Source organism: Adiantum capillus-veneris, chromosome 6, assembly GCF_014529385.1.
Source record: "Adiantum capillus-veneris isolate H3 chromosome 6, ASM1452938v2, whole genome shotgun sequence".
In the NCBI taxonomy this organism is placed as follows: Eukaryota; Viridiplantae; Streptophyta; class Polypodiopsida; order Polypodiales; family Pteridaceae; genus Adiantum; species Adiantum capillus-veneris.
This window is the reverse complement of record NC_140936.1, coordinates 114,361,646-114,379,758: the sequence shown is the minus strand read 5'-3', so window position 1 is coordinate 114,379,758 and position 18,113 is coordinate 114,361,646. Positions and strand designations below refer to the sequence as shown.

The following is an 18,113-nucleotide window of genomic DNA, read 5'->3' as shown; positions in this document are numbered from 1 at the left end:
GAGTGTGTGTGTGTGTGTGTCTTATGTCTAAAACATTGCTAGATCTTGTTTTTTAGGGTCCATTAAAATAGATAATCGGAATCAATGTCCAAAATAAGGTGTTTAGAACTATATTGCCCAAATTTTGACCTTGGAAATCAAAGGTTGAATGAAATTGAAACTGGGAAATCTACGCTTCAAACTGGGATATGTGAGCATTGATTAACTTGAGTAATGGGGCTCGGTCGGTAAAGGATGGCCTTCATACTTCGCGTATTTCTGTTGGGATGGGATGGGTGCAAGCAATGCAGACTCCTTGTCAGCATGGAGACCATTCCAAGGCCGTAGTCATTCACACACCTAACTCCTTGTTTCCATACCATACATGTCATATGTAGCGTATCACAAGAAGCACGAGAATTCTCACAGCGTGACTTACCTCAACATCATGAGCTTCTGTGAGGGGGGCACCGTATACCTGGCTAGGTATGATTGGGGGCAAGGGGCTTAGCAGTAGCATCATGCACACGCAACGACTGTCTCGTATCCCACAGCCCCACTCTTCTTATGTTCTGGTTATACCTTTTCTGAGCTGTCTCTACATGCAATAGCTCACAAGCCTCAGCAAGGCCAGCCTCGGGCATCAGTCCTTCATTAGCTTTTGACTTATGCATGTCTACACATGCTCGCATTTCTCGCTCGCCTGAGGGGAGTGAATCAAGAGGCTCCATCTGACGCTCTTTATGTTCATCCTCGCTTGAGTAACTCGCAATGTTGCTACCTAGCTCCGAGGCCTCCATATACGTTGCCTCTCGAGCAGAGGCTCATGATGTTATGCATTGTATGAAAAACATTGAGAGACTCTGTTTTCCTGGATGAGAAAATTTTTAAATCTTCTTGTGTATGCAACCTGGCGAGGGATTTGAAACGTGACATTTTCCAAGATTAAATAGCTTGTTTGCTTGCTCACCCAAAAAGAAATCATATTCCGCGCAAGCTTGTTCACATCCTTTCAAGAAGTTCGTTTCTGCACCTCGTTCTTCCTTTGCTTTTACGAGTGTGCTGCTTGTAGGATGTTTTTTACGCTCTCTTTGATTTCCTCAACTAGTCAATGCTATGGTTAATTGGATTCTTCCTTTTCTTTTCCTCTTGCAGAATTGCGTAGGTTCGTTGAGTCTCCTCCATGTCCTGCAGGCAAACGTTCATCGCACCTGGTGGTGTCAAGCTCTATCGGGTCGCCGCCAGATCCGGCTTTCGAGGAAATCGCAACTGGGAAGAGGTGTAGGCATGCCTTGCTTCAAGGAAGCCCTTCTATCGATCCCGTTGGCAGTGCAGGTATGGCCAGTGCGCACAATCATTCTTTGTGGAACAGGCTTAACGTGTCTACGGTGTTCTTCGCTACAATGCATTCTTGAGTGTTGAGCTGCATTAAGATGGTGCTCTGCTTTTTTTTGCAGGCAAAGGATACTCTCCACTAGGGGAGGAGTGCGCACAAGCACCGTCTTCGTCTCAACAACAACTTCCTTGCCCATCTCGCGAATTAGGCAAAGTTGCAGCCTCATTTTCCAAAGTTGGCCAATCTTCAGCTGCTCAGAATGTCTTGGACAGCGGCAAGCTACTAGACAAAGGAAAAAGCTTGTTAGTCAAGGAAACCTTGCCGCTATTCATGATTAGCGATATAGATGAGGATAGTAAACCTTTTTCTATAGAGGGGAAACTCTTGAATTGGTATGGCACATACCGTTCCATCTCATCTGGGCAAAAGAAAAATGCACGTTACTTCAAGCTCTACATCGTCGATGCCGAGTGCATCAACACGATCACGGTCGTCGTTGTGGATCCCTTCATTGAGACCTACACCAGGGAGCTCAAGATCGGCTTGTTCATCAGGGTTGACTGTCCTCTTGTGAGGGCTAAAAACCATAACGATGTTGGGTCAGCTTTGTTCTCCTTGCATGTCGATGCGTCGACAACCATTAGACCTTGTGACCCATTTCCTGTTACTTTAGCTTTCTATCCTGAGACCAAGATAAGCACATTTCTTGCTGACACTGCAATTTTCGAGACTACTAGCCCACGTCCGCCCTCAGCGACACTGGCGTTTGTTGTCTTGCAAAGTCATAATTTCCATCAAAGAATCGGTACTACATTTGGGGATTTGGTTGTTGCTGATGGCCCGACCCCAGACGACAAAGCAGTTGTACGTATCAAAAGCATTGGCTTCAGCGTTTCTTTCTTTCGATATTGACAAACCTTTTGTCATATGTAGGTGAGCTTTGTCAACTCTCGAAAGCAAGACTACGATCGGGTCATGGCCCAGGTGGCTAGGGAGGACATTGTTATGTTTGTGGCTAGGAATATTGGCCTCTTTGTTGGCAAGGTGCCCACATTGTCTGTTCTGGATGTCACAACTTTGGCCCCCGTGCGAGGATCACGTTTGAAGGAATAATTGACCATAGCATTTCATAGACAGTGTGAGACTCTCGGCTACAATAGAGTGAGGTGACTTTGCATGGTTTGCACTCAACCGGATGAAGACATCTTTAGTGGTCTTTACACGTTTGTTTTTTTTGTAGGTTGTGGGGACTTTGCGCTTTGTGAACTTCAATAGAGCTCTCTTGCATTCCCAGTGCTCTGTTTGTGACTCGCCAAAGGTGAAGAAGGTTGAAGGCCGACTGTGTTGTTCTCTTTGCGATAAAGATCACGTCATCAACACGACGTTCATACTGGAGGCACAGATCCGAAGCAGCATTGACAGACGTGTTGTGGCGGTTCAAGTGTCAAGATCTATGGTGGATCGTCTTCTGGGCTTGCCAAGGAGCTTCAAGGAGGTGTACATGGAGAGCATTCCAGAGGCGAGGGATATTTTATCGACATCTATTGTCGAGGGTGTGTTCAAAATTGGCACAAATGGGTCTATGATATCTTTCACTCCTCTGTTGGAAACCTAGATGCTTTGAGAGCATGTATTTGAATAGCTTTTGTCCTTTCACCACGAATAACTATGCTTCCTTACCTAGACCCCTCTACAATCGATGAACTAAATTTTGGCTTGTCCATTGTATATCGTGTTTCAGAAGAAAGTCCGTGGTGTCTCTCCATAACTCGCTCTCTACTCTTCCTTCCTCTCCATCTTTTCAACCTTCCAAAGCACAGACTTTCTCTCTCTCTCTCTCTCTCTCTCTCTCTCTCTAACACACGCACACAAACAAACACACAAGCTGACTTAATATTTACAATCTTTGCGTGTCTTTCCAATGAATCACTTGGCCGAACATGATGTCGATACCGTTTTCACGGCACAGTTTTCGAACAATTCAGACATCTTCCTCGCGCTACACCATCTCCAAAACTCAACAGGTGCACCGCATGACCTTAGATCAAATTTGCTCAACGACTTGTTTGAGAGCTTCTTGCATGATAGACATGCTGTCCCGGGTGCATGCCTCTTCTTCCGTACTGATGGGGCCACTAGCGCAATGACAGTCACAAAATTATCGTCTTTGTATTCAACATCCACCCACTCACTTGCCCTTAGCCTCGACATATTAACGGCCTTCACTCGCTTTGTGACTTGTAGGTTAAAAGTGTATTTGAAAAGAAATGGAAGTGTGAGAACAATCATCTTGGGGATGCCATCGAAACCATTTCTTGCAAAGGGCATTGTGCTCTCTGAAACAAGCAACGGCATCACATATCTTCCCACCTTCACAACGTGCTCAAGCCCCGTGCACGTGTTCAATGGAAAGAAGATAAGGTGGCCACTTTGCATCAGCTATCCTTGTTGCACGAGGCTTTGCCTGATATTGAGGTCGTCCGCATGTTCCAAGCCAATCACCCACACACGTTGCACACAACCCAGGCCGTGAAATGCAAGCTTTCACGCCTGAAGAACGAGAAGGGCCTGGTCACTGGTGCTCAGATACGACGCACCCATGCCAGGTTGAGCAAGGTGATTATGAGATACAACAAAAGCATCAAGGACAAGCCCATTACACCATGCAAAAAATGTGGACGCTTGTTGTTCCACCGCCAGCTAACACGTCAGCTTCTACCTTCAGTTGCGGAATCCACTTCAAGGAAGCGAAGACGCTATGCGGATGTGTACGTCTGCAGCCAGTGCAAGAAACACTTGACAAGCGATAGCAACCGCCTGTGGAGCTTGCAAGAGACAGGGTTCAATCCAACTCTTCCCTTTGTGTCAAATCTAAACCCCGTAGAGGCACGCTTGGTCTCCATTCGTATTCCCTTCGCCAAGATACGTGAACTGACGTATGATGGTCAATATGGGCTTAGAGATAGTGTTGTCAATGTGCTTGCCAACTTGGAGAAGAGCCAGGCTGTGCTGCCTCGCTTCATTGAGGATGAGGCTTCTGTCCTTGTGGGCATCAAACGGAAACTCGAGTACGATAGATGTTACCTAAGCGGTGTTGTGCGACCCCTGCTCACAATGCGTGCAACCACTATGTTGCTGTCCACACCACTCTACACACGAGAAGGTGTCACCATCAACGACAGGTGGCTTGCACACCTTTCTAGTCTAAGTATGGCTCCTGCAAATACCCTTAACGACAAGGCGCACGATGTTGAGCTTGAGGATGATCAGACTGATCTCATGCTTCATGGGGTCACAAGTGCGGCAGAGGTTGTCAACTACAGTGGCAAGATTCTTCATGTTGCACCTTGCGAGGGCAATTCACCGTTGAGCATCTTCACGGACGAGTATTGCGAGGAGTTGAGCTTCCCAACTCTTTTCTTTGGGTCCCCTAGAAGATATAGGGAGGTCGCAACCAAAGATTATCAAATGATCGCAAAGTGGGAGCTCCTAAACGTTGATAGAAGATTCACCCTAGACATAGAGAATTTATTTTTCAAGTCTATCAAAATCGTGTCGCAACAAGTTGCTTCCTCTGTTTGGGTGCGAATGCACAAGGGAAAGCTAGGAGGTGCAGTGCTAACTGCAAGGCAGGTTGTAGAAGACACAAACATAGAGAGGCTTCTCAACTCAAGATTAGGCTTTAGAGACTTTGAGGCATTGCGCACATCTCCCGAATACAAGGAAAAGATGAAAAAAAATGTCTTCGCAATGATCCGGCAACTTGGACCGCCTACATTTTTTGTCATGTTCTCCTCCGCAAAACAAAGATGGAAAGAGCTTCTTGCTGCACTTGAAAAGTTAGTCCCGCTGAGCCAAGAGCCTGACGAGAGTCTAAGCTCATATCAACGTCGCCTCATTCGTGCCGATCCCATTACAACTGCTCATTTCTACGTCAACAGGTTCAACGCAATGAAACGGTTGTTGCGCACTGATTCCTCCATATGTGGCAAAATACGAGACTTCTTTTTCATCACGGAGTTCCAAAGTCGCGGTAGCCAACATGATCATGGTTTATTGTGGCTAGAAAATGCTCCATCACTCACAACACACTCAGATCAAGATATTGTATTGTTTGTAGATACCCACATTAGCACAGATAGATCCATCTTGCCCAATGACCTTTCTGAAGCTTACAAGCACAAGCATCATAAGACTTGCCAAAAGAAGAGCAAAAGTTGCTGTTTTGGATTTCCACGTTTTCCCATGCCATTCACAACTATTATCCGACAAGGAATACTTGAGGCAAACATAGCTAGACAAGGCAAGCTTTACTTGCAACAAATCGAAAAACAACTCAGCCAAATTGATTTACAAAATGCCCCTACATTTGAAGAATGTCTAGAACAAGTACAACTCTCCATGGAACAGTACTTGTTTGCATTGCAAGCAACTATCTCAACACCCACTATTTTCCTCAAGCGCAAACCAAGCGATATATTCACAAACAACTTCAACAAATCAATAGCTTCACATTGAAATGCAAATACAGATATACAGTTCGTGCTAAATGCACATGGAGCTGCGAGCTATTGCACCTCATACATGACAAAAATGGACAATAAATTAATAGGAGCAATCAAGTCACAAGTGAACAATGCAACAACGTTGGAGAGACTACGAAAAGTTGGTAGCACAATCCTTAACACACAGCAAATTAGTTCACAGCAAGCTGCTTACATATGTCTCTCGCTTCCATTGCATAGCTCCTCTAGAGAATTCATATACATAAATACTAACCCGCCTGAAGAGCGTGCTCTCATTCTCAAAAAGAAGAACGCCCTGCAAAAAATGCACCCCGACACAACAGAAATCTTCTCTGCCTCCATCATTGACAAATATGCCTCCAGACCACACTCGTTCTTTGCCATGTGCTTGGCCCAATTCGCTTCCACAACCAAAAATCCCTCCAGGCCTGACACGTTTCTGCAGAGGGCACGCATCGTACGGTACGTTAGATACAATAAAGCCAAAGACCCTGACAACCACTATAGAGAACAATGCCTTCTCTTCTTGCCGTGGTCAAGGCATGAGAATGAGCACCTACCCGGAGGCTCGTCTTGGATCGATGTCTACACTTCGAACATTGAGAAAGTGAAAAACAATGAATCACAGTTGCGTTGTCGAACCAGCTCCACTTGACAGGCTCGCAACAACTATCACAACCTCACGCAACACGAGAAGTATAAGTTCCTTGAATGATTCCAACAATGCCAGCGTGATGATCAACACCCCATCAAACCAACCGACGAAGAAACCATTTGCTTTGCATTTTTCCAAACATATTGGCATGACCAATGAGGATTTCCACACATCAATAAAGAAACTAAACCCACAACAGCGACTCATCCTCGATGATGTCATGCTTAAAAAATGCATAGCGGCATCGGAAAAGATACATCTCTTCCTCACAGGTGGAGCAGGCACTGGAAAAACATTCACGTTGCTCTTGCTGGTCGAAGCCCTCATTCATTTCTACACGCATAAGTCGGGCCACAATGCTGACTTTCCTAAGGCACTCCTGATGGCATATACAGGCAAGGCATCATTCAACATTGGTGGTACAACTATACACTCGACTTTACATTTGCCTTTGATAACTACGTCACACACAAGCCTCAGAGCAGAAAAGCTAGATGCATTGTCCTTACTTTATCAAGATTTGGAGCTTGTAGTGTTTGATGAAGTCTCCTTGATAGGATCAAGTGTCTTCTCATTGGCTGACTCACGTCTTCGTGCCATCAAGAGAAAACACGACCAACCTTTTGGTGGCCTAGATGTCATACTCTGTGGTGACCTCTGCCAAGCTAGCCCAGTCAAAGACTCTTGGATATTCACAAGCAAGCAGCCTCTTCTCGAGGCGGTTTCACCTTCGTACTGGCATGAATTCCTTAAGTACTACGAACTAACAATGACAATGAGACAAACCGATGGACAGTTTATAGAGGTGCTCAACCGAATGAGAATTGGCTCACACCACAGCAACGACCTTGCATACATTAACAACTTCTTCCACAGAGAGATGCCTGCTGACATAACCATATCACACCTATTCTACTCTAACAAGGCAAAGGATGAACACAATGAAAAGGTCTTCGCACAATTGCCCGATGAGCTACACATATTCACAGCAATTGACAAGCGTGCCGCCTCTTGCAGCAAAACAATAGCAACTCCATTGGATGCCAGACAAAAACTGCGGGTCTCCAAGCAACATTGTGTGTGAAGCTGGGACTAGTGGTCGAGCTATGCGCTGGAAATCTGGACATTCCCGACGGCCTCGTCAACGGTGCAGAAGGAGTCTACAAGCTCTGCACTACATTCTTTGACACGACATGCCTCTGGATTCATTTCACCAACCCTAGCATAGGGCAAAAACAAAGGTACGACCACCGTTATCTTCGCAACCCACTCACATTGCCTAGTTGGACGCCAATTCTCCGCATCACACGCGAATTCCAAATTGGCAAGAACTACTTCAACACCCTCACACGCAAGCAATTCCCAGTTCAGCCTGCTGCGTCCCGCACGATTCACCGTTCGCAAGGGCTTACACTCAACACACTAGCTTTCAACCCCAAAGGGATTAGTGACACTGCAAATCTATATTTGGTGGAGAGCTTGCTGCCCTACAACATTCACACCGACGCATCTGTCCTCAAAGAGCTCCACAGGTTGAGAGCAGAAGCAACTTATTCCCCCGTCCAAAAGCAACTACATCTCCACCAAGATACACATTACATTGTCCAATCACTGAACGTCGTCTCCCTTGGAAAGCATGCAAACGATATCATCCACGACAAAAGCCTAATGGCCTCCGATGTCCTCTGCCTACAAGAGACTCGACAACATGCGACAACCATTCCAGGCTTCCACAACATATCCTCAACACAACTACACGGCATCTCCATTCTGCATAAAGACAACCTAATACCTACACAAATACACATCTGCATCAATCAAACACTTGAAACGATCCATGCAACTTTCCACTGCGCCAACAAGTGCCTAGCGACAGTCATTTCACTCTACAGGGACATTATCGCTCCCACGGTTCCTGCATAGCATCTCCAATCTTCTTGATTCAACCCGCACCATGCGACCACTAATCATAATGGGAGATTTCAACATTAACGCACTTGAGGAAACCAACACATATAAAACCCTTTCCAACCTCATTCTCCAGCACGGTCTCCACCAATTGATACACCATCCAACCACAGTACACAACTCTATGCTGGACCACGTATGGGTTAGCAATGACCTATCACAAGCCATGTCCGGCACTAACTACAACTACTGGTCCGACCACTCCACTACATACCTCCTCATCGCCAAAAACTGACCTTCCCTTGCTTTCTGCAGGCCATTGTGAGTTCTCACCTTGTTTTTTGTTGTTGAACCATTGGATGCAAAAATTCTATTGACAGTTGAGAAGGAAGTAAACTTCTTGGCAATATCCCCCACCAATAACCGTTGGAAGGAGCCAGTTGATGCTTGTATGAAACACACACTAGAATATTAAACAAGTCTATCAAAATGATTAATTTTGGCATTATGATGAGGTTTCGACCTCGATGGAATTACCATTTCCACATGGACGTGTATTTATTGTTGTTGAACGATTTGATGAGCAAATACTGCTAACGATTGGAATGCATGATTTGCAATTTATGTCCAACAAGACCAAGCCCCAGAAGCTCTGGGTTTTTTTGCAAATGAAAAATAAGGGCTTCTCTCAAAAAAAAATCACCTATGCTCTAGAAACATGGAACTTCATACCGTCATTGAAGAAGAAGCAAGAATAGGGTTTGGTTTCTTATCAAGAACCCAATGTAGCTGCAATCAAACAAAAGAAGCAATTTACGAGTACTAGCTTTAATAAGTGTGGCATTGAAGGGCCATCAATGTTGTATTTGGAAAAATTCACATTTGAAGGATTTTAAGAGATTAAAGACACTCAAGGGTGAGTATTGGTACACTTTTCAGCAAATCACTGCAGGACACATATGCAAAATTCTAAGCATATTCCAATTTTTTGTTCCTCTTTTGGGGTGGGTACGTCCACCTTTTGGGGTAAGTACCACTACTGGCCCTTTACCCTGGTTGCGAACACTGCCCTTTTTGGACATTTTAGAGGACAGTTGAAGTGTGAACTAGTTTATAGCCAGCGCTCTCTCTCTCTCTCTCTCTCTCACACACACACACACACACACACACACACTCTCTCTCGTACGTAAGGACGACGTCTACGTCAATTCGGTCGACGACTCCGGCAGCTTCGCTATCTCTGGTGAGCTAATTTTCTCTTCTGAGACGGATTGAAAACTTAACAAAGGACACAATTCCACACACCGGAAAAAATTCTACAAACCATGAACGGAAGAGTCCTTTGTTAAGTTTTCAATCCAAATTACATTTTCAGAAAATAAATTTGATGGAGAGGCAGTTCTTCTCCAAAAGTTAGGTTTTTGCAATAACGTCATGATGAATTTGTGTATGGTGTGTTGATTACAACGTGGAGCAGATTAGTTTAATTTTGATTGTTTCCTTGCAAGCATCTGAGGAAGTTCCTCTTTTTATGATCTTGTTCTACTTATTTTTACGTCTCCATGCACGCAGGGTCCTTCACTTTGCTTGTACAAAGCTTTTTCTGTTCAAAGAAAGCAACTTCTTTCAGATCGTGATTAGCCCAAGTGTTTTTCTAGATTATGAACAGTCGAGTGACAGGCACCAGTTTCTAAACGGCTCTTGTTGCCAACACAGTGAGAGATGCTATGGAATGCAAGTGTGATTTCTTCTCTAGCTTTACTCTGGTTTACTGCTTTTGTTATTGAAAGACATTAAATGATAACCATGAGCTGCCAGGGGTGCTGATGCTTCATACGATCCTGATGTCTTGAAGGCAGTGTCTTTTTTACCACCAGTTTTCCAGCCAGTTTTTGATTTTAGGTAATGTTTGGTGGCATCCCTTTTCTCACTTTCCTTCTGATTCTGGCTATTCTTACAACGGGAGTGGATCTTTTGGTCGGCATTTAGTGATAGATTTTATTTCTTATCGCAGTAACACTTCCTGTGCAATATAGAGTAGTAAGGACTTGCATTCACATATTCTTTGCTTGCTTATATCTTTTCAAAATGTGCAATAAAATGTTTTGACCAAGGTGGTGCACCCTGCAGACTCAACAGCACAAGAATTTATGTAGTCGGACACAAAACAACTACAGTGGTTAGATGGTATTCCTAGCAAAAGGTCCAACATAGGAACTGTACAAATCCAATAACTGATTGTATTAGAAATCATGAGTCTTCAACTTTTGTTATCTTTCCGTGAATGTAACATTTGTATGTCTATTCCAGTTAAGAAGGTTCCAGTCAGTCTGGTATCATTATTTGTTGAATAAAGGAGGCTGCGATTGTTAGGCCATGTAATTCACCTCAAGCCAACTGCCTGGAAAACTTTTTGTTTGTATGTACTGGTTTGTCTTTTTGATTGCCAGTAAGGTTGTTTCTGAACATTAGAATTTTGTATGCTGCCTATGTCTAAGGCAATATAATGACAATTCATATTCTGGCTTCTGCTGCCTAGTTTTGTGGTGGTGGTTGTGCTGTTTGGCAGCTAAAACCTAACAAGGCTTTATATAGGTTGGTTTTTTTGACAATGGACATACAAATTCTTTGATCTGACCAAATGCAAAATTTAGTTTTTTAGTACGAGGAGTGCTCTTCACAAATATGGCAGTGAGACTTTAATTTGAGTTGAATTTATTTTGTGTACGTTCAGTATTTTGCATTTGAGCCTGCTAGCGAAAATTTGGATTATGGTCGATGAAGGCCTTTTACGTAAGTTTTCAAATGGTGCTATGGATGGGCAGGAGCAAGCTAAAGAGATTTACTCTTGTTTATGTAATTGACAGTGTTTTACCTTGAAGGGGCTTTCCCTAAATGCAATTCTTTCTGGTTTGGGTTTTGGTGAAGATATTTCAACTCTGTACAAAGTGAGAGCTTTCGGGATGCGTTTCTATCAGATGGCAATATGATAATCTCAGCACCAACAGGAAGTGGCAAAACTGTGCTCTTTGAACTCTGCATTCTACGTCTTCTGGCGGGGTGCCTGACACCAGAAGGGAAGTTGAATTACATCCCAGGCAGTCTTAAGACGGTGAGAACCTTATAAGATAGGTACTGGCTCATATATGCTTGGCTCTATTTGGGCTTTCGCTGTGCGAGGTTGATTTCCTGTATCACATGTCTTAACTTTTTACATGCGTCTGTTCTGATCTCTAAGTACCGGATTAGCAGACTGGGGTCTATTTTTGCTCAAAACTGTAGAAAACTTCTTGGTGCAGATCAAGCTCTACTTTAAATGTTATGTCTATAGTCATAGTCACAATCAAAGTCCTTCCAAAATTATGACGGAATATTGTAAACTTGGTACTCCACCATCAAAAATTTGTGCATACTTGATTGCTTATAACCTGCGGTCGCACCATGAGAATGTAGGTCTCAAAAAAGAATCTTGGCTTGAACATTTGGTATTTCAAATTTCAATATTTTGTATGGGAATATTGCTAAGTATTACTGTGAATGGAGAAAATGCTTTAAGAAATGCTAAAATAGTAAGGGTTGGAATCATAATCAATCATACTTTCATACTCCCGTGCATATGGGTTCAATTGAGTCTGTTTCTGTGTTGATGGTTTGCTTTGATTGTCTAACAGGTATATATTGCTCCTTTGAAAGCGCTAGTGCAAGAAAAGCATAGAGATTGGAGCAACAAATTTGGACGAACATTGAATCTGAAGTGCCAGGAGCTCACTGGGGATACAGAGCTGGTCAATATCAGGAGTTTACAGGAAATGGATATCATTTTGACCACCCCTGAGGTACTATCACTGATTATATCACTGAGTTGCTAACTAGTAGCAGTTCTAGATTTAATGCATGTTGCGTGTGCTATCCAGACACTTTGTTTTTCTCTCAAGATCATGATATTCTCAAATTTCCAATACAATTTACAGAGTTTGATTTTGTAGATTTGATGCAAATTTACAAATTTGATGCAGTTTCTGTGATATACAGAAATTCGATTCAATCACACGTCGCCACAGAGATCATGGTGGCCTTAGCTTTTTTGGGGATATAGCCCTTATATTGATTGATGAAGTTCACCTTCTAAGTGATCCTCGTGGTGCTGCCCTTGAAGCTGTGATAAGTAGGATGAAAATGCTGTCACGATGTCCAGAAATGAACAACTGCTCCCTCTCGAAAATTCGTTTCATTGCCGTTTCTGCTACAATACCTAACATTGACGACCTTGGTATGGTGTTTCTGTCTCTGCAATTTCAGTCTGAGAATTTTCTTCAGCGGCGAAGTGTTGTGTCTTTGTACTTTCTCCCTGGTGGATATGTAATGATACTGTCCTACTAATGGAAATCATTGGTGTCTTCAAAGCTGCAATTGAGATGCAATTTTTTCTGTTGTATGCTCATATGCAGCTGAGTGGCTGATGGTATCTAAGCAAGGTTTAAAGAGGCAAGTGTCTGCTACCTAAGCCCTACTGTCATAACTATCCTCATTTAATGGATCATTTGTCAAGGCCCAACACATCCTTATCACAATCTTGTCCTTCTTTGAATAGGTTCGGGGAAGAAGTGCGTCCTGTCAAATTGACAACTAAAGTGTTTGGTATGCAGCTTGTTAGAGCTTTTACTCATTGTTTAGTTATTGTTTGTATGCCAATTTTAACGTGTTTTTTATTTCTTATTTTCACTGACATGCCCCTCATACAGGCACATGCACATGCATATGCACTTGCATTTTGTTTCAGCAATAGCTTTTGCTATCAATGCAAATGACACAAGTAAATTGGACGAACTTCTAGTCAGGAAACCTGTAGCAAGAGTGCTGGAAATAACTGAAAAAGTTGAAACTGGTTAGCATATTTCTGATTTCTGACCATCGTAAATAGGCCATTTGAGATGAGCATAGGAGAAACCAAATTTTATACAGAGGAGTCTGATGGAAAACAATAAACACTTTATGCCCCAGATATGGAGAATCTCATTGTGAAGTTTACTTCTGGCTCTGACGGGCAAGTGTGCCCTCTAGGCTTCCATCCTTGAGCCATTTCACAAACTCATTATTCACATCTATATATGAGTGGATGTCCTTGCTCGTGAGGTGTTTGTGTGTTGTATATTGATATCTTGTTTGACACCCACTGTTGGATACTAATGACATAAGTTAGCATCAATAATGCGGATGCCGCTAGTCAATGCTATGCACGATGGAGCTGATGTCTATATTTTGTTTGTTGATGATGTGATGTTAAGGCTGCATGTGTCAATGTGCGTGCGTGCGCGCGTGTGTGTGAAAGAGAAATTAAATGATATATAAATGTCTTCAAAAGGCCAAAATGACCTATGAGACCAATCCGTTAAAAATTGGTGAATTTGATACCATGTCTGGGTACAAAAAAAGTTGAATCTAGGAGTGCTACTAGCTGGAACTATGTGGGGTATGTGTGACCATTGATACAATGGGTGCTCAATAGAAGAGGGTGATATAATGGGTGATGAATCCATCCTCATTTTTGCTCTGGATGTGGAGATAGTATGACTCGAATCCTGTGCTGTAGTCTTGCTGTGAAGCTCCTCTCCTCAGTCGTGGGCATCTCGATTTCCCTAGCTCCAATGCTCGGTCAATGAGAGTACCGCGGGTGTGACTATGAGTTGAGCTTTGCAATGGTGGTTGCTGTCTAGTTTCTAGTGTTAAGAAATTCGTAATCTCTCTGTGGGACTGTCTCTCTCAAGTTCTCCTCAGTAAACTTTCTCTGTGTCGGTGTAACTCAAGTAGATACAATCCAAGACATTTTTTGTCTTGATAGCTCATGACTCTGGAGAAGGGTTTGAAGCCATCTTTGAATAGACAATGGAAGTGACCTCGTATCTCGTAATACACTGTGCAGTGACATAGATAAGGCATCTTTGTCTTTGGCTTTGTATGGCATAGGCGGCATATCCTGCTAGCTGCTGGTATCCCTCTGAATCTACCAATTTTAATCTCAAGCGGATGTGAAGATGTCCGTATCTGACCAATGGCACACCATCACCCATGAGATAGATGTGTATTCATATAGTTGGGTCTAATCACAAACCCATCCCCTGTGAGTTGGAGAAGATGCTCTCTTTAGAAAGCCATCTTCGTGCTCGACTCGTGTCCATGTCCTGGTGTCCAATTGGGCTAGGTCCTGGCAAATGAGTCTAGTAATCTCTACCCATGTAAGAGACAGCATTTGGAAACGTGGTCTTTCATCTGCATAAACAGATAATAGACTAGTCCCAAGGTCGATCCCTCCATATCCGTCAATCGAAGGAGGACGTAGACTGGCTTGAGTGCCACTGAAAGGAGCGTGCATTTCCTGCCAAAAGCTCTCATCAAGGATCCGCCTCTGCAAGTATTTTGTAGATTCCTCCTGCGATCTTGACGTGTCGCCATTTTGGATCCACCACTGTCCGGAGTAGTGAATCTCTAAGTTTATAGAGCCTCTGTAAAACCAAGTAAATGTAGGCAAACCCGGTTTTTGAAGGTCGCACCATATCCGAAGTGCTATGGTTATGAAAGATAGCAAGAGCCTGATGTTTCTTGCGAAAGAACGTGGTGACCTTGACTACATCTGCAACTATGGGCTGCACCCGTGAAAGTTTCCCAATATCCTCCATGAGCAAATCCAAACAATGTGCAACACACAAACTGGCTCGCTGCTGCTGCTTCGCACGTCATCGCTCCCCCCCCCCCCCCCCCCCCCAGCGCTGGCCGCTACTCCCCCCCCCCCCCCCCCGTTGCCCTTGCTGCCTCGCTGCCTTCCTGACAGCGCAGCTTGCCCTCGTGTTGCCTGTTTGCCTCTGCCGCCCCCTGCCCGCCCGCTGCCTGCCCCGCGCTACTTTCCTGCCACTGCCGCCCCAATCCCCCCTCCTGCTGCCGCCAGCGCTTCCATTTGCCTCAGCCCGCTCCCCCCCCCCCCCGCCCCCCCCGTCTGCTCGCCTGCCTGGTTTCCACCCCGACAGCCCTGCAATTCGGCCCATTCAGCTTTGTTTCAATTCTTGGGGCGGTGCTTTCTGCGCCAGATTGTAGCATCCTCCCATCGACATCTTCTTACGACGCAGCAATAGACAGATGGAGGCTCCAACTTCGCCACGGAGGGACTCGCCAGAAGCCCCCTCGCTCGACCCCGCTAAGCTCACCATTCGACTTGCTCTCTCGCCGACAGAGCAAGCGAGCCTTGCCACAGAGGTAGAGAGATTGCAGGCGACTTCGGTCATTTGCAAGATTCTCGGCACCCGACCTAGCAGAGGAGAGCTGCAAGACCTTTTCTAGGCCCACCTTCTCGCAGAGATGGGCAAGATTTTGGATGTCTAGATTCTCGGACGGGGCTACTTTCAGATCGAGTTTGAGACCTCCGAGATGGCGTCCAAGGTCATAGCTATGAGTCCACTGGCCATCCGAGCATCACGCGCCCACTTTCGACAGTGGCGACATGGTTTTGACCCGGCTTCGGATGTTCTAGTAGAGGAGGCAGACATCCCCATCTCAGTCTGCTTTCCGGGTTTACGGAGGGAGTACTTACCACTTCTTTCTAGGATCGGCTCCGCCATTGGGACTGTCCTAGAGACACCTCGTACGGCAACATCAGGAGTTGCCAAGGCGGCAGGCATCCCCTCAGTTCGAGTTTTGGTCAGAGATTCCACACGCTCCCGAAGGTTATCCTTCTGTCTCGGGTGAGTGGGGGTTGGTTTAGACAGAGTGTGGAGTACTCGGGCCTCCCGAGCGAGTGCTTCATTTGTCGACAGACAGGCCATCTAGTGAAGGCCTGTCCACGGAGGAGGCCGAGACCTGCACCACAGCCTCAGCCCCAGCCTGCCAGGGCTGGCCCGCAGCCACAGTCAGCGGCACAGCGCACACATTCAGAGCCACCCTCAGAGCCTGGGGCTCCAGCGGAGGAGGGGTGGCAGCAGGCCCGTGGCCGACGACGCCAGGGGCCACAGCGTTAGCCTGGCACTCAGAGTGGCCCTCAGGTGCCTACTCAGCAGCAGTGGGTTCCCACGGGGAACCGCTTTGGTCCTCTTGAGCAGGAGGAGATCCCTGCGCCAGCCCCCACCTCCGCTTCACCCTCGACAGCCGCTCCCCCCCCCCCCCCCCCCCCCCCCCCCCCCCAGAGTTCCCCCCCTCTCCGTCATCCTCCCCCCCGCCTTCTGCTCCCATCGCCTCTCCACCTCGCCCCTCTACCTCTGTCGCCCCATCCCGCCCCTCTTCTCCTCCGCTCCCCCCAGCTCCTTCTCCCCCTTCTCCTGCTCCAGTTTCATAGTCGACTCAGGAGACAGGTCCCTCTCCGGCGGCTAGGAGATCTCTTGGCAGCGCCTTTGCCACGAGTCGCCTAGCGAGAGAGGGTCAGCCCTTCTTGCGGCCCCCTTTGCAGATTCAGACATCTTCCCTTGGAGCTATCCCTCGTGGTCTGACGAGCATTGACATCCGACACCGCTGGGACTTCTTCGACTACGGGTTCACTCGTTTTCTCGACGATTCCGCAGCAGACCGTGAGGCAACCTGCTTCAGGGTCCATGTTTTGTTCCTCGCCGCTAGGGGGACAGAGGCCTTGGAGTCAGCAGTTGGTTTCTCCTTCCCCCTCTGTGGTAGGGCCGAGACAGAGTGGTCCCTCGACTCAGTGGTGGGATGCTGCATACACAGGTCCTAGAGTTCTCTCACCACATGGGAGAACTTGGAGTTACAGATTTGTTGCAGACTTTGTGGCCATTGGCCAAGTTTGCGGTGACACCCCCAGACTCAGGAGGATGTAGGCACATTGTGGTGTACTTCTTTGTTGATACGCAGTGTTTGTCTTGCTATGTATACATTCATGAGGACTCCTGGACAGAGGAGGTTGCTTTACGCACGGCTCGCTCTGCTTGGGCTTTGGCTAGGCACTCAGTGCAGTCACGCCTATCTAGAGGACGCTCGGATGTGGATTACTCCCCATCCAAGCCAGCCTCGAAGATAGCCCCCGTCTTGCTGCTGCGGCAGCATCTGTTCTCTCTCGTTCTCCATGAGGATCGTCTCATGGAACGTGCATGGACTAGGTGGGCCCCAGTTTTAGCGACAGCGGGGCCGATTGCGTCAGGAGCTTCAGCGTTGCCTTGTGGGAGGAGAGATTGATCTCCTTATGCTTCAGGAGCCAGTGTAACAAGGAACGGGCGGAACACAGGCCAAACGTTCCGAAACGGCGTTCCGGACGAGTCCTGTTCCCGAAACGGAGTCGAGAATGGAACGCCGTTCTGGAACGAGGTGTAACCGGAACAATGTTCCGAAACGGGAGGAAACGGGGTGGAACGTGAGACGGAACGGCGAAACGCGGGGGGGAACGGGCAAAAGTAGGCATTTGGGGGCAGATTTGGGGGACATATTTGGGGCAGTTTGAGGGCAGGTTTGGGGGCAGTTCTGGGGTTGTTTAGGAGTTGATTTGGGACAAAGCTGAATGGAAGTAATTCAAGCCTTACTTTAGTCGACCACTCCAGCCCCGTTTCCATTCCGGCCCCCCCTCCTCCTCCCCATTCCCGTCCTGTTTCGGACCCTCCCGTTCCCGTTCCCCGTTCCCGTTCCGGGTAACTATGTTAGGAGCACCATCTGTGTGAGAGCCGCATTCGGCGATGTGGTCAGATTTTGCGTGGACAATATGATATCTTTTGGTCAGCTGCTTTTGGAC

The 18,113-nt window shown here is 46.2% G+C and overlaps 2 protein-coding genes and 1 pseudogene across 5 annotated transcripts in view; all 3 read left to right on the top strand.

Moving 5' to 3' along the window:
- The window catches only part of LOC147456114 (uncharacterized), a 32,512-nt pseudogene extending 29,582 nt beyond the window's left edge, over positions 1–2,930 (top strand).
- Positions 2,931–6,644: 3,714 nt separating this feature from the next.
- Positions 6,645–7,580, top strand: LOC147456113 (ATP-dependent DNA helicase PIF1-like). Its single transcript, XM_086513810.1, has one exon. The coding sequence runs from the start codon at positions 6,645–6,647 to the stop codon at positions 7,578–7,580; it is 936 nt and encodes a 311-aa protein (XP_086369936.1).
- Positions 7,581–9,494: 1,914 nt separating this feature from the next.
- The window catches only part of RCK (DNA helicase ROCK-N-ROLLERS), a 77,923-nt gene continuing 69,304 nt past the window's right edge, over positions 9,495–18,113 (top strand). Inside the window, exons 1-8 of one of the 4 annotated variants that reach the window (XM_086514670.1) lie at positions 9,495–9,647; positions 9,977–10,142; positions 10,223–10,306; positions 11,333–11,516; positions 12,076–12,240; positions 12,437–12,674; positions 12,853–12,889; positions 12,996–13,042. In XM_086514670.1, coding sequence (XP_086370796.1) covers positions 10,132–10,142; positions 10,223–10,306; positions 11,333–11,516; positions 12,076–12,240; positions 12,437–12,674; positions 12,853–12,889; positions 12,996–13,042 — 766 coding nt within the window. In that variant the 5' untranslated portion in view covers positions 9,495–9,647; positions 9,977–10,131. Of the gene's footprint in view, positions 9,648–9,676; positions 10,143–10,222; positions 10,307–11,271; positions 11,537–12,075; positions 12,241–12,436; positions 12,675–12,852; positions 12,890–12,995; positions 13,043–18,113 lie in introns of those variants that run through there. The other 3 variants (XM_086514671.1, XM_086514673.1, XM_086514674.1) reach the window with 3 other exon arrangements.

Coding starts and splice junctions, on each gene's coding strand:
- LOC147456113 (XM_086513810.1), top strand. CDS start 6,645: ATGACCAATGAGGATTTCCACACATCAATAAAGAAACTAAACCCACAA.